Source organism: Cebidichthys violaceus, unplaced genomic scaffold, assembly GCF_023349555.1.
Source record: "Cebidichthys violaceus isolate CVI_PGR_0920_01 unplaced genomic scaffold, fCebVio1.0.p SCAF_8, whole genome shotgun sequence".
NCBI lineage: Eukaryota > Metazoa > Chordata > Actinopteri > Perciformes > Stichaeidae > Cebidichthys > Cebidichthys violaceus.
This window is the reverse complement of record NW_027176964.1, coordinates 16,543,914-16,556,571: the sequence shown is the minus strand read 5'-3', so window position 1 is coordinate 16,556,571 and position 12,658 is coordinate 16,543,914. Positions and strand designations below refer to the sequence as shown.

The 12,658-nt window shown below is 47.0% G+C and overlaps 2 protein-coding genes across 2 annotated transcripts; one reads left to right on the top strand and one right to left on the bottom strand.

Moving 5' to 3' along the window:
• Positions 1–875: 875 nt before the first annotated feature.
• LOC137892437 (relaxin-3 receptor 1-like) lies at positions 876–3,536 on the top strand. The gene is made up of 3 exons (XM_068737552.1): positions 876–1,308; positions 1,426–1,875; positions 1,971–3,536. Exons 1-3 carry the CDS (start codon positions 1,102–1,104, stop codon positions 2,568–2,570), a joined length of 1,257 nt encoding a protein of 418 aa, XP_068593653.1. The 5' UTR covers positions 876–1,101; the 3' UTR covers positions 2,571–3,536.
• A 2,889-nt stretch (positions 3,537–6,425) lies between these two features.
• sirt6 (sirtuin 6) lies at positions 6,426–12,577 on the bottom strand. Its single transcript, XM_068701916.1, has 8 exons — positions 12,420–12,577; positions 11,620–11,747; positions 10,370–10,552; positions 8,868–8,927; positions 8,617–8,712; positions 8,444–8,524; positions 7,740–7,863; positions 6,426–7,584 (listed from the first exon to the last, which is right to left on the bottom strand). The coding sequence occupies exons 1-8, from the start codon at positions 12,483–12,485 to the stop codon at positions 7,255–7,257; spliced, it is 1,068 nt and encodes a 355-aa protein (XP_068558017.1). The 5' UTR covers positions 12,486–12,577; the 3' UTR covers positions 6,426–7,254.
• Between the last annotated feature and the right edge of the window lie 81 nt (positions 12,578–12,658).

The following is a 12,658-nucleotide window of genomic DNA, read 5'->3' as shown; positions in this document are numbered from 1 at the left end:
ATTTCCATCCATCTCGGTGTAACTGTGAACAGATAAGTGATGGTTTCTTTTATGGAGCCAAACGAAGACGCGGGGATGAGAGTGAACTGTGTGAACTGGTCATGACCGGACTTTTAAAATCAGACCCCGACGCATCGTCGTTTTAGAGGATCAGTCATGATGTTACGGACTGTCCCAGCAAATCCAGTCTGGACTGTCGAGGCTGCTTTAGAAGACGACTCTCTCTAAAGCGCACAGCTGACCATACTGAAGCGTCCTGTGAATACTGACAGTGACCTATAAGAAATGGAAATCAGAAACACACACACACACACACACACACACACACACACACACACACACACACACACACACACACACCTCTCTCGCTCCCTCACAAAGACTGAAAGTTGTTTGAACTGCAATCTATCATTTCCTCTGATAATATTAGAGGTGATTTTTTTACATCAGAGAGGGTGATTATCAAAAAATGGGGATATTTGACAAACAGTGAATAGCAAGCGTAAAGCATACACACACACACACACACACACACACACACACACACACACACACACACACACACACACACACACACACACACACAATTTAAATAAAGCAGAAGAACATCCATTTCAAGCTGCGTTTCTGAGCTTTAAGAACAATCCAAGAGCGAAGAAAGTTCAGAGAAAACAAACTCTAATCAGACTGCTTAAATTATCTTTCCCACCATGCAACACGAGCCCCCCCACCCCCCGGTTGTTCATCCGTGAATCACAACAGCACTAAAAAGCCTCCGCGTGCGCACTCGTCGAGCGGTTTGGAGGAGCGCCTCCGCGAGTATATAAAAGCCTCGAGGATGCTGCAACGGTGGTACTGCCAGAGAGAAGCGGCAGCATCGCGCTCCTGAGTCTGACGCGGATTAAATCAGCCTTCTCACCTCATGGTGTAAACTTTATTTCTGCATCGGATAAATCACGCAACTCCGGGGGGCTTTGAACGATGGGGATGTACGCATCCACAACTGCGCACCCACACTTTGGAAGTTAAGCCGCAAAGAGGAGAGGGGAGAACCTGCCGTAACTTTAAAAATAAATAAATAAATAAATCCTCTGCAGAATCATGCAGAGCAACGGCAGCGCCTCCGGACCCCTGGCCGCAGTGAGCGCGTGCGGCGGAGAGGAGGACGAGCGCGAACTCTCCAAACTTCTCGGCTCCACGGGAGCGGCCCCTAACCCCGCAGCGCTGAACCTGTCACTGAACTGCTGGCTCCACATCCTGTCCGAGGAGTCCTCGTTGGACCTGCACGCGGACAGCGCGAACCTGGCAGTAGGTGTAGCATCAGCATCCACCTTCCTGACACAATCCTGATGAACGAAATGAATACATGGTTGTCAAGATCGTGTTTATTGTGTGTGTGTGTGTGTGTGTGTGTGTGTCTGACAGGTACGAGTCATCATCGCCCTGGTCTACCTGCCGGTGTGTGTTCTGGGGCTCGTGGGTAACCTCCTGGCCCTGTTCCTGCTCCACTCCCGCCACCGGGGCCACCACCACCACTCTTCCTCCATCGACTGCTTCGTGATGAGCCTGGCGCTGACGGACCTCCAGTTCGTCCTCACCTTGCCCTTCTGGGCCGTGGACACGCTGCTGGACTTCCGCTGGCCCTTCGGCCGGGTCATGTGCAAGATCGTGAGCTCGGTCACCACCCTGAACATGTACGCCAGCGTCTTCTTCCTCACCGCCATGAGCGTGACCCGCTACCGCTCCCTGGTCACCTCTCTGAAGATGGGCAGCCCGCGGATCGCCACCGCTCGCGCCAGGTGGGCCAGTTTGACCATTTGGTTGGTGTCGCTGGTGGCTACGCTGCCTCATGCGCTCTACTCCACCACGGTGCAGGTTTGTTGAATGCAGACCGAACTTCCACGTTTCCGTTTTTGGGGGGTTTGAAACCTCTCACGCGGTTGTTGTTGTTGTTGTTCTTGTGTTTACAGGTGTCTGTAGACGACGAGCTGTGCTTAGTGCGGTTCTCTGACTCCGACTCCGGCCACTGGGATCCTCAAGTCCTGCTCGGACTCTATCAAACACAGAAAGTCCTACTGGGATTTGTGGTTCCCCTGATTGTCATCTCCGCGTGCTACCTACTGCTCCTGAGGTTCATCCTGAGCCGGCGCGTCGTCGGCAGCGCGGTCGGCGGGAGCGTCGCCGAGAGGTCCGAGTGCGAGAGAGGACGCCACCGCCGCCGCTCCAAAGTCACCCGCTCCGTGACCATCGTAGTCCTGTCCTTCTTCGTCTGCTGGCTGCCCAACCAGGCTCTCACCCTGTGGGGGGTGCTCATCAAGTTTGACCTGGTGCCCTTCAGCAAGGCCTTCTACAACACCCAGGCGTACGCCTTCCCCCTGACGGTGTGCTTGGCCCACGCGAACAGCTGTCTTAACCCGGTGCTCTACTGCCTGATCCGAAACGAGTACAGAGCCGGGCTGAAGGAGCTCCTGCTGAGAGTGTCCCGCTCCATCCGACATGTTCTCACTCTGGCTCTGAGAGGGAGGAGGGTGGACGGAGCCCCACCCAGCCTGGTTATGATGCACAAATGACATCAATATGCGATTCACTTAAAAAGGAACAATTTGACATCGTGGTGAATGACACCCTCCATGTTTTTGCAGGCTTAAAAAATGAAGCTATGCCAGCAGGTTGTTGTTGTTGTTGTTGTTGTTGTCTTAGCTTAGCATAAAGATGGGAAACAGGCGGGAACAGCCGCCCTGGCACCGGAAACGTGAGCCACCAGGTGTAAAACCGAGGGAACGGGGTGTCTTTCAGCACCGTCACCTATTTTAGGAGCGATAAAAATGTCATACGTCAGCTGGTGTTACCATGGTTTCGCACTCTGCGGCTCACTTTGCGCCAGTTTCACGGAGAGCTGCGGAAGGCCCTCTCTAGAGCCAGTGTTCGGTTTGTCCTTTCTGGGCTTCTGTAGAAACATGGCGGCGCAACACAGCTAGCCCTAGCCCTCTATGTAGATATGAAGGACTTGTTCTATGATAACAAAAACACAAACGATTTTTATTTTCAGATAATTATACACTAAATATATAGTTATGAATATTATATCCCCATGTCTGCCAATAGACCCCCCCCCCCCAAATGCTACACTGTTGCTTTAATTGGTGTTCAGAGGTGCTGGTACTCAAGAAAACGCAAAATGTCAAACTTTTCTTCTATACTAAAGACAATGTTCCTTTATGTGCCATTTTTTACTTGGTGCCATTTTCTAATTATGCTCCTGTCTGACACTATGATCCCTCCTGATTCAGTTCAGCCCTCAAAGTGGACGGACACACACACACACACACACACACACACACACTGTCATTCCTACTTGTTCACTTTCATAAGGCTTGATGTGCTTAGTATTGATTTGTGTTATTGTTGCTAACTCTATCAGGACCCTGGAGTAGGATCTAGCAGCAGGAAACCGCCGTCCATCGTCACGTCTCTGGGCGTCCGCCTTGCTGTACCTCTTGGGAATGTTTTTTTGTGTGTGTTTTACACGTATGTAAAGTGACATTAAATAAAAAGAAAAGAGTTCAGTGACGTCTCTGGAAAGTTAATCTGTTCTGCAGCCGCGACGACGACGAAAAATGAGTCATCCGCATTAAAAGCTGCTCCACATTTCATTTCTGCCCTTTTGCAACCTTTAAAGTCTGAACACGGATAACCATCTTCAGCTGACATGTAAATACCACACACGCATTCCCCCACCGCAGTCTGCCCATTGTGTGCCATTTTGGGTAGAAATGACTTCTCTTCTGTGAAAGGAAAAACAATCAAACGTGTGATTTTCAGAACAAGCGTTTGTCCAAAGAACACTTTGCTGTTCGCTGTGCCATCGAAAAGAAAACCTTCTGTTATTATTGCATCTGATTTTTTTTTTTTTTTGCTTGTTCCCTAGGACTCGCTTTGTAACGCGAGTTTTCTCATCAAATTCTACACAATGAACAGAGCAGGAACAGCACACCGCTCCCTCCTTCTATCTCAGAGCAGTTCACAGAAAACAAGCGACATCCGACAGGAACGAGGCTCACAGTCTTGCGAGGGCCCAGCTATTCATCGTCAAGCACGGGGGAGTCATTTCACAGAAACACACTGACGGAAGCCATGTTGTCTTCCCTGTACGTCCAAGCATGGCCCTGTATGGATTGATGGTTTTTTTAAAGCAATCACAAGCTCAAGAAGTTTATAGCAGCTCCACCGGAGGGACGGGAATAAAAGGCCTAAAAGGGCACTTCAGCTGTGATAACAAAGCGTTGCATTGTCACCACACGCATGTCAACTTAAAACCCATAATTAAATGTCAACCCTTCTTTCTCCTTAGGCTGCATTTGCCACTTTGTTGCGTTAGATCTATTTCTGAGACCAGATAATTGATATTACGATTGTGTCGCAGCACACGCAGGAGGAACAACAACATGCTTCTCTCAGGGGATCAATCTACCATCAATAATACCGGGGCTGATGAATCTGAATGCAGCCGTTAGCGGTGCCGCAGAGCTTCTGACACACGTGACAATTAAAATGTATTCAAAGAGCATAGACGAGGTCACGCTCCTCTTTCAAGAGGGAGAAAAAAAACGTCCGTAATATAATTTTTCTCATTAAAAAATAGAGTTCAAAAAGGTTCATTAACTGACAGCTGCCAATTGTAATTGTGCTTGAGCTGACATATACGCTGAATGGGGAGCGTCTGTATTAGACCGTAAACAGCCATGTTCATGTTATTCCACACGTTCCTGTAATGAGGAGGACTTCACACTCTGGATCCCGATTGACTAAATGATGCGGAGCCACGTCGGAGCACAAACTCAGCCCACTCAGGAAGACGGTCGTAGACGCTCTGCAGCGGGGCGGGTCTGACCGCTTCTGCTCCGCTCGCTGAGAAAGAAAGACCCAAAGACAAAAGTCTGCTTCACGCTCATGTTCTTAAACCGCAGAACTGTTTCGTACCCGTGTTCTCATGATGATGAATCCCATTGTCCTCGTCAAATTAAAGCACATGCCAGTGGAGCCTAATTAGCATGAAATTAAAAGATGAATGTTGAGTCAAGAACTGAAAGTCTGAAGAGGGTGAAGCACCGGACTCCAAATAACACAATTACACGACTCTTATACCAAACATTGATTAATGTCACGTAACCAATGTTTCTGATCACGTAAATAAAGACTTGTGTCTCCTGAGGAGACTCCTGGGGGGGGGGGGGGGGGGGGGGGGGTGAGCCTGTGCCCACTTTAGGAATCCTACGTAATAAAGAGAGGGAGTTTGAAAGACATGTCGTGTCATTTACCAGACGGGGGTCTGCTGAAAAAGATGCCATTGGTTGCATTATGGGAAATGTAGGCTGCAGCACTTTTAGAGCTGGACCTACACTAGAGACCAGGTTTTATCTCCGCCTCTGACGCACAGATTCTGACCATTTAAGAATATCATAATATTATATATATATATATACACACACGTCTCTTGCAAGTGTTGCGATATTAAATCCCTTAAAGTTACTGTTAGGAACTGGTAGCCGGTCATGAAACCGTCTCAATTTAATAATGATAAAATTCCTCACAGATCAAGGCACTTCATCACAATCACATACAATAATGAGGCGATTCATTCTTCAAAGTCAGCTTCTTTTAAAAACAAACAACACGGCTCAGTTTAACAGTTAATGTCCTAATTAGCAAGTTTTGTGAGGTCACAGTGAACTTTGACCAACACAATCTAATCAGTTCATCCTTGAGCGGAAGTGGACATATGGGCTAAACTTAAAGAAAGTCTCTCGAGGACCGGACGGAAGACCGACGGACCCGTAAAACAAGATGCCTCCCGCCGCAGAGGCGGAAAAAAAAAAGAGGCCGATAACATTCAAAGGGCCGAGTAAGAACAGCTCATCAGCACAGTCAGAGCCGTAATGAGGACCGTGTAATGAGCCGGTCACTGAGCAGTTGGACTCTGTGTGTTTGAGTAGCAGCTGTGACGTTGGATCTCGTTTACAAAGTGTGAAGAGACGACAGGGTCTCAAGGGGATGACGCACATTCAGCAACGTGTTCACTGCAGTGATCATCTACAGACACCTGTTGCCCATGGTGTTTGTGTTTTTGTTTTGTTGGTATTTGGTCCTCCTTCTATTGACTTTTAGCAGGAAGTCACAAAGCAGCAACGCATAATTACATTTCAGAACTACCCAAGTGTAAAAATGTGGACCCCTGGGAGATGATAACGAGGTTTCGTACCATTATCTCAAGTGAACAAACGCATGCAGACTCCTTTGAAACATTCACTTTTGTAACTAGGCCACTGCTGTTTGACAGTACCCAACATACAGCGCGCATATATATATATATATATATATATATATATATATATACATATACACACACACACACACACACACGAGGTTCTACCAGGAACTTATTGTGTTTATTGCCAAAAGTCATGTATGTATATATAAAAAAAAAAAAAAAAACACAGTAACGTGACTTTTTCCCCCTCGGAGTACAAAGCTCTTTGTTCCCTGAGATAAAACCATGTTCCTAGAAACGTACAGTGTGATTGTGGTCCATTTATAGCCGTGCAGCAGCAGCAGCAGCAGGCGCTCCATCGACGCACAACATCAGTTGGAATTATACATCTGGTATCTAGAGGAAGGGAATTCATCCGTACGACGAGAGAAGCACAGCTTTGACCTAACATTCTTCACAGCTGTACGAGACTTCTACTCAAAATCGGACCGAGAGACGCTCACTGGATGGCTCGCCTCGTGAAGTATCGAACCTAAAGGCGTCTTTATAAAAAAAAAAAAAAAAGGCGAGATCTGTGGGGACGAGATCTGGAGCGCACGGTTCTAAATAAAAAACGTACACACCTTATTAGAAGCGTTATTTATAACCGCGTGCTCCAGATCTCACCCAGCTGTCTTGTCTGTTAAAGACCGGTTCTCAAAGCAAAATGAGGCCCAGAGTCGGGTCACGTATTCGTAAATATACTCTTGAGGCATCCACGTAATGACGAGTCATCCTGGACACAAATTTTACTTTTGGTCAACTTCTGAGCCTTCGGCTGAGGAGTCAGGATCGTGTCGCTGTGTATCGTGGCTGTAAAAAAACAAAACCACTGTAGTAATGAAGAGTCTTTGTGTAAGACGAGAAGAGTCTTTGTAGTCAAACTGATCAAACCGAGCCCCGGCTGTTGTACAGTCTATCTGTGGGCAGGTTTGTGTTACCCGAGGCTATTTCTCTTCTTTTAACTCGACTGGGGAGTCCGCTCTCTCCCTCTTCACAGTGACCGCCTCCTCCTCCTCCTCCTCAACGCTCCCATCGTCCAATAGCGCCGTCGTGTCTCCTTTCCTCTCCTCCTTAACCAGCTCCCGTTTCACCTTCTTCTTCTTCGCCGTGACCTCACGTGGCGGTTTGACGTCGTCGGTGGACTCGGCGGAGGCTTTGGAGCTCTCGCAGACGGTCGGACCCTCCCACTTCGGGATGTCCAACCCCAGCAGCTCCATCAGCTGTTTCATGACATCGTCCACGTAGCTGTGGATACGCAGGTGCGCGTGCTTGTCCTACAAAAACAGAACATGTACGAAGGTCAACCGGTGAACCTGACAGGACACATGAGCAGAATGTAAAAACACAATGCACGTGTGTGTGTGTGTGTGTGTGTGTGTGTGTGTGTGTGTGTGTGTGTGTGTGTGTGTGTCAGGTTAATGAGACTGACGTGTTTCGTGGGCTGCAGGTTCACGATGGCCAGTTGCCCTCCTTTGCGCTTGGTGAGAAGCGGAAGGTCTCCGCTGGGTTTGATCTGCAGGGAGGTGCCGAGCGTCAGCGCCAGGTCGGCTCGTCTGAGGGGGAGACGGTAGAAGACACGTCCTTAAGTTAAGGGATTCACTGAAAGCTTTGGTCGTGAGGAAAGACAGACGAGCGAGAGGACTATCTTTGCAAAAGGTGCACCGTGTTCTTCTCACGAGCCAATCAGAGGATTTCTGAAGGGTGAACGTAGACACATTCAGACGGTATGAGAAACATTTCTTTCTTTAAAAAGGATCCTTGAAACACCTTGAGGACAGCCGTAAGTGTTGTAAAATGATTTCAAAGATTGCTTTTTTTTTGTTTGTTAGAGAAACGGGTGCTTAGCGCTGTGACTCAAATGTAATGGTGATACATGAGAGGCCCGAGCTGGTCCAGTAACTCACACTCCACTGCTGCTCACTGCGCTGTGTCGTAATGAACGAGAGAGCCTAAACACAGCAGCTACACAACACACAACACGTCGGTTACAGCTCCAAATCTCGTCTTAACAGGAATATCAAAGGAAAGCAGGACAGATAAGAGAATGTGCTATCAAGACAAATACCGGATCAAACCCAAAACAGACAATAGTAGAACAAGGACACGATGGAGCTACAAGTCCATTTGTCTCACCTGCTGGCATCCTCTGCTTTGTTCAGGTCTCCGTCAGGAAGAGCATCCTCCCAGTCCAGTATGGTGCTGATCAGCTTCCCTCTGTTTGGGTAAAAAGAATACTCTGCGATACCGATAAATGGATCACGGTTCATTACTGGATACTTCAAAAACACAGCGAGAGGACGCGCTACCTGCAGGCTCTGAGTCCTCTGGATCGGACCACGTCGCAGTGACGTCCTGTGGGCTTCAGTCCCATCACGCCGATCACTTTCTCTCTGACGTACTGCCTAGAAGACCAAGACTCCTACATGTCACGCCTCTGTCCCAGATCAAAGGGTGTGTGTGTGTGTGTGTGTGTGTGTGTGTGTGTGTGTGTGTGTGTGTGTGTGTGTGTGTGTGTGTGTGTGTGTGTGTGTGTGTGTGTGTGTGTGTGTGTGCATACCTGCCACACTTCTCACACTCCTCCACAAACATGTTTCCATGGAGCTCCGATAACACGTCCCTAGAAGATTCAAAAGATCATATTTAATTGTTTTTTTAAATCGTCTCTTCAACACAACTCTTCTGCAGTCCCTCTCCGGTTAATATTCTGGAGGCCTCATATATTCGTTTCTGCATTCCACTCGGCATCCATTGCTGATTTTTTTTTTGACAACCGGTTCACTTCACCAGTTTGTCCGCTGCCTCAATGATTTCCTCAGAGAACCATTTTCACTTCCTGGCCTCATCTCCAACATGATTGATGGAGGGTAGAGGGAAAAAAAAAAAATGGCTTCCAGGGGAAACAAGAGAAATTCACCAGAGGCCGATGTAAAAGTCATGATCACAGGGTATTTATTCTTGCAAGGAGGAGGAGTCAGAGTTGAAACACATACTGGTAATGCATCAAGGCTGCTCAGAGGTCTCTGAGCCTCTGATATTTATACTGCGGATAACACACAGACTCATTTGCATAAAGCTACATGACGCGTCTAGAACTCGTTCTTCTCCCCTTCCGACGTACAGCGAGATATACGACCGCCCCTCCCAGAAGGTCACGGCGACCGCTAACCGAGGAACATCTGCGATAGCAAGTGTGAAGAGAGTTCACACCGGAGCCACAGACTTCACCGGAGCCTCGCGTGTTAATTTTTCTCCCAACACCTTCTGATGGGCTTCTTCTGATCCGTGAAGGACGGGTTTACGCGCCGAATGAAGAACTGGATTCTTGACCTTCGGTTAGTCCAACGCGTTTGGGTCGTCCAGAGACGGACCGAATATTTCCCACTGCGCTCGAGCATCATTTCAAACTCGCTTGAGCTGCATTGAACGAGATCCTCAAAGCAGCAGCAGCAGCTTCATATTTAACAACAATCCGTGTAACAATACGGTTATCTCACACAACTTACAAGGCTGCATTTAGATTCTCACTCATTCATTCCATTTCCTCTCCACTCGCTCTGCTTCAACTCAAAACCATTCTGCACAGCGACGCAATCTAACACCATCTAAAACCTAACATATATTTGCATGTGGAGAACCTTTTCCTCTCACATGTATTCCTCTCAAATGAAGGACATTTGCTGCAGTCATACAGTGTTTGATGGGATGATACATCTTTTAAAAAGGTGCACTAATGAGTCATAATATATTAACAACAGGTCGACTGACTACATGTAATGGGAAAGATTGGTGAGTGATTCATCCCCGGCTCTGCAGTTCCTGTGAACTCAATGCTGCTCTTTGGCGTCTTCCAGCCCTTTGTTTTGGTTCTGTGGTCCGTACCGGCAGTGTTCTGGTTCACTCTCACTGCTCTCCTCAACCTCATTTCCAGCAGCAGAAGCGTTTAAAAATAAAAATAAAAAAAAAGCTCTTAAAAACCTGACGACACGCAACCTGACCGGCACCAAACGGCACAAAGTTAGCATAGCTAAATGATTGATAGATACATTCTATAAATGCTACCTGGGGAAGCCTGATCGGACGTGCAGGCCGTCCACATTCTGGCTGACGAGGTACTTGAGGTAGCCGGCCCTCTGCAGCCCCAGGAGGGCCATGTGAGTCAAGCTGGGTCGGGCGTCTTCAAAGGTGGTGTCAAAGTGAGGCGACTCGCCCTTTTCCTCCAACGTCCACACACCTTTAGGACCCCTGGAAGAGAATGCAGCGATGAAGAGAGGACTGGTGGTTGTCCTCAGGGAGAGGACAGGCTGTAATGCAGTGGGGGACGAACACAGCGGACCTGTCGGTACTGCTGTTTGAAGCCCTAACCGTTACCTGGAGGTTACACAACTTATCTTCATGCATCTGATGAGGGAACGCACCCAGCCAATCCTCAACACAGCATCATCTCTCAACACCAATATGATTCATTGCCCCATATATATATATATATATATATATATATATATATATATATATAAAAAACATGGGTCTGCACAGCATCATAGGAGAACACACACTGAGCCAGGAGTTAGAAGAATGTGTGCGATATTGTTTTACATAGAGCTGGATTTAACAACTAATAAACAAGTACTGCCCTCATCTGCTCATACTGTGGTACTTCAGGAGAAAGCAGGAGGCTAAATGAATCTCTCTCCACTGTAGGACTGTAGTTCTCTGTCAGAGACACTTTTGACAGTCTCATCAGATTGTATTGTTGATTCACCAGCAACTTTGAGATTTTAGAACCACTTTATATAGTTTTTTTTTGGACCTTAATAATAAGCTGTACGATTAGGATTCCAGCCTAAATTAACGTAATTTTTTAAATCAATTAAAACATCCTAAAAGGAATGTTTCTATTCCTACATATATTTTGCGTAGAGGTGAACAAACTACGGAAGCTAAATGCACATAAGCACAATGTAATTTACATGAAGTAGAATTGCCACCTTGTGGTTGTGCGCCTCCGCCAACAAGTCAATTTACAGTTTACATCCATGTCTGTCCAAAATGACGTCACTTCATCTCGTTATCCTACTTGATATTTGTGTTAAATTCTCATAATTAGCATTTTCAAATTCTAGAGTTAACGGCCAAAAACTTGTATTATGAGGTCACAGTGACCTTTGACCACCAAAATCTGATCAGTTCCTCGTTGAGTCGAGGTGGATGTTTGGGCCAAAGTTAGAGGAATGAACTCGAGGCGTCCCTTAGATATCGCGTTGAAGAGGACGGGATAGGGAGGGGCAGTGGTGACTTAGTTCGTGCCTCACCTGAAGTCAGGGATGCCCGTTGAGGTGCTGATCCCGGCTCCAGAGTGAACAACCAAGTGTTGAGATTCTTTTATCAACTGGGCGAGGGTCTCCACCTTCGCCTTCAGCTCCTCGGGACTGTCGAACACCTGCCACAGAGCAGCAGACATCAGCTTAAAAACACAGCTGGCACGATCAAAATATCACGCTGGCTCTGAAACGCCTGAATATCGAGAACCAAAATAAAAGACCAAAAGCATTCACAGTTACGTTAAGCTGTAACAGAGAGTGTCACATTATGTTTAGGGTGGAAAGTTATACAAATATATTCAAATTCATCAGTGTACAGTTTTGATGTATTGGTAGCATTTTCATTCGTTTTGTGTCTGCATCTTCATACTGACTGATTCAGCCCTAGATTGAGTCTCTCTTTAAATCTAGTTGTCTTACATGTAAAACATAAAAAGGACAACACCAAACTGGGGACAGTGGCTTTATGCAGACAATATCTAACACACACACACACACACACACACACACACACACACACACACACACACACTCAATACAGGGTAACAATATGCAATGCTAGTTCAGCTACTACCTGGAGCAGCTAACGTTAGCGCATTGATTGCACGTGAGCTAATGGTGTAAAATGAACGTAAAACTCTGAACGGACCCATTCTTAACAACAATAACGGTAATGCTTAAAAGGGGCTTTCTGCTGCTGGCTAACATCTCTTTGAGACATCACGGCTAACCTGCTAGCAGGTGACAAGAAGCTAACCACACAGCGTTAGCTCACAGTAGATGTACTTTACCTCCGGAAGTCCGCACACTCCTTTGTCTGCGTACGGTGAGAGGCCAGCAGCGTAGTTCACGGACATGGCTGTTTGTTGCTATCGCGTCTTTTATTAGTGTTGTGTAGGAAGTCGTTTCTGTATCGTAGAGGCGAATAATCTCACAGGCGGTTGTTTTAATTGTGTTGTTTGGCTGACGTCATATCTAAGCGACAACGTGAGCGGCGTTCGGTAAAGTTGGGAAAATTGCCACTTTCTCC

Bases quoted from the DNA above. Each gene is read 5' to 3' on its own strand.
- sirt6 (XM_068701916.1), bottom strand. From the start codon at position 12,485: ATGTCCGTGAACTACGCTGCTGGCCTCTCACCGTACGCAGACAAAGGA. The intron at 10,553-11,619 runs GTGAGGCACGAA...ATTCTCTTCCAG, and splicing joins ACGGGCATCCCTGACTTCAG to GGGTCCTAAAGGTGTGTGGA. The intron at 7,585-7,739 runs GTCAGTCTCATT...CTGTTTTTGTAG, and splicing joins ACCTGCAGCCCACGAAACAC to GACAAGCACGCGCACCTGCG.
- LOC137892437 (XM_068737552.1), top strand. From the start codon at position 1,102: ATGCAGAGCAACGGCAGCGCCTCCGGACCCCTGGCCGCAGTGAGCGCG. The intron at 1,309-1,425 runs GTAGGTGTAGCA...TGTGTCTGACAG, and splicing joins CGGACAGCGCGAACCTGGCA to GTACGAGTCATCATCGCCCT. The intron at 1,876-1,970 runs GTTTGTTGAATG...TTGTGTTTACAG, and splicing joins TCTACTCCACCACGGTGCAG to GTGTCTGTAGACGACGAGCT.